The sequence below is a fragment of the Phaethon lepturus genome, unplaced genomic scaffold (genome assembly GCF_000687285.1).
Source record: "Phaethon lepturus isolate BGI_N335 unplaced genomic scaffold, ASM68728v1 scaffold4415, whole genome shotgun sequence".
Taxonomy (NCBI): Eukaryota; Metazoa; Chordata; class Aves; order Phaethontiformes; family Phaethontidae; genus Phaethon; species Phaethon lepturus.
In genome coordinates, this window is record NW_010539714.1 from 9819 (window position 1) to 11956 (window position 2138).

General features: G+C 54.3%; 1 protein-coding gene across 1 annotated transcript; it reads right to left on the reverse strand.

Moving 5' to 3' along the window:
- Positions 1–349: 349 nt before the first annotated feature.
- On the reverse strand, positions 350–2078 carry NME3 (NME/NM23 nucleoside diphosphate kinase 3; the record flags this gene model as incomplete). Its single annotated transcript, XM_010287185.1, has 4 exons — positions 350–467; positions 895–1007; positions 1335–1436; positions 1944–2078. Coding segments are annotated over 4 exons (468 nt in total), but the record flags the coding sequence as incomplete, so codon positions are not given.
- Between the last annotated feature and the right edge of the window lie 60 nt (positions 2079–2138).

Here is a 2138-nt window from a genome sequence, read left to right on the forward strand (position 1 = left end):
CAGGTCTGAGAATACACAAGGATCAGGCACAGAGCCCAGTTTTCCACTTCACTAAATCACCTTGAGCTACTTGGGATTTAAGATGCTGCAGCAAACAGAGCAACAATACCAACTACTTACTATAGCAGAGAGAAAAAAAAAGAAACAGCTACTCTTGCAGGGAGCTGAACCACAGAGTTACACACACAGACCAGCTCCCAGGACCCCTCCACCCACAAAAAGCACCCCCCCCCCCCCCAGCACGTGACACCGCAGCAGGATCCACAGCCAGCCCCAAGTGGCTGCAATGAAATGGATGGGAACGCCCTGTGCCCAGTCAGGAAGACATGCTTCCCTCGGGCTGCTCTTCTCATGCGTAGATCCAGTGCTCGGCCATGTCCTCCCAGCAAGTCAGCTCCTCTGGGCGGAACCAGAGGGAAATCTCCTGCTGGGCACTCTCAACTGAGTCACTGCCGTGGATCACATTCCTGTGCGGAAGAAGAAAGGCATCAGCCAGCATTAAGCAGAGAAAGGCAGGAGAGGGAAGCTGCAGTTTGGAAAACTTCACTTTGACCAATTTAATTAAACTGATTGAGCCAGTTGCATCCTACAATATTCTGTCCCCCCACACAGCACTTCTCCTTCCAGCTCAGGGGCTGTTCATAATTATGCTGAACACTGCTTACGTCATGGATGTGCAGGAGCTGCCAGTTCCCAGCACTCCTTCACAGTCTGACAGTCCTGATTCCCTGGAGCAAAAGACCCCAACACCCCACCTGCTTTCGACAGAGAAGGCCTCAGGAAACAGGAAAGACACAAACCCACTCTCCTCCTGGCAAAGGCAGCTGCAGGAGGCAGAAGCACAGGAATGGGACGTCCTGAAATATTGAGGGAACAAAAAGCCAAAGCTCTCACTTGCTGACTTCAACGCAGAAGTCTCCTCGGATAGTGCCAGGCCTGGATTCGGCTGGGTTAGTCTCCCCAATCATTGTGCGAACTGTCTTGACCACGTCCAGGCCCTGCCAGACCTATGTGACGGCAAAACAAGAATCAGCTTCCACAACTCCCTCAGCAGATCCTGTTGCCTGTCCTCTAAATTGTCCATCTGATCCACCTAAGTGAGAAATAGGAAAGGGTCTCTCTGTAAATAGTCTTCAAGAGTTGATTTTGGAAAATGATTAGAATTGTATGTGGATTTAATTTACCGCAGAAAACACCCCTGCACTTCAATACAGCTCCAAGAGGCCCTCTAAAGAGAGGGGCCACCTTGTTTCCATCGTATCATGAGCCAATACTGCTTAAACATCGCACTTACTTTCTGTTTCTTGGTTCCGGAGAACCTGGCCAGCACTCACCATGGCCACCACGGGCCCAGAGCTCATGTACTTCACTAGCCGGCTGTAGAAGGGACGGTCACGAAGAGCAATGTAGTGCTCTTTCAGCAGCTCCTCCGAGGCCTGAGCACAAAGAGCACAAAGCTTAGTCTGCCCTGGGCTGAAGGAGATCTGGGCAAGTTCTACACTTGAAAGACATAGTTAAAGCTGGATAGTGCACGTTACAATTAAGTTCCTGCATTCCAGGAATGAAATAGCTTTACTTTGCTGAAGCCTGACACACGGAGGGGAGAAGTTTCTCAGTCAGAGGAGCAAGAACAGCCAGCTTACAACAGCCATGTACGAAAGCTCCGGAGCACGGACACAGTTGGAGGGCAGGCATGCTCCCCACAACCAGAATCACCCTTCCAGAGGCAGTTCAGGCACCTGGGTGCCAACACCCCTCTGGCCTGAAAGGATCCGGTGCCCGAGTGATGAGAGCCAGCCGTACAAGCTGGGAGGCAAGCAGAAACCTCTCGGGCTTCACCAGCAGAGCCGGGGCCTGCGGAGCCGCATGGGCCTTGCTCCAGCCTGGAGCCCTTGGCCCCGGGGGCCCCCCCCACCCTGGCAGCACCAGTACCGGCCGCTCACCAGCAGGAGCTTCAGCCCCACTAGCTGCAGGCCCTTCCTCTCGAACCGCCGGATGATCTCCCCGACCAGGTGCCGCTGGACCCCGTCCGGTTTGATGGCCACGAAGGTGCGCTCGTAGGCCCCGCTGCAGGCTGCAAGGAGAGAGCGGAGGTATGAGGGAGCGGGGAAGGAGACCAACCCGGGCCCACAGCCGCG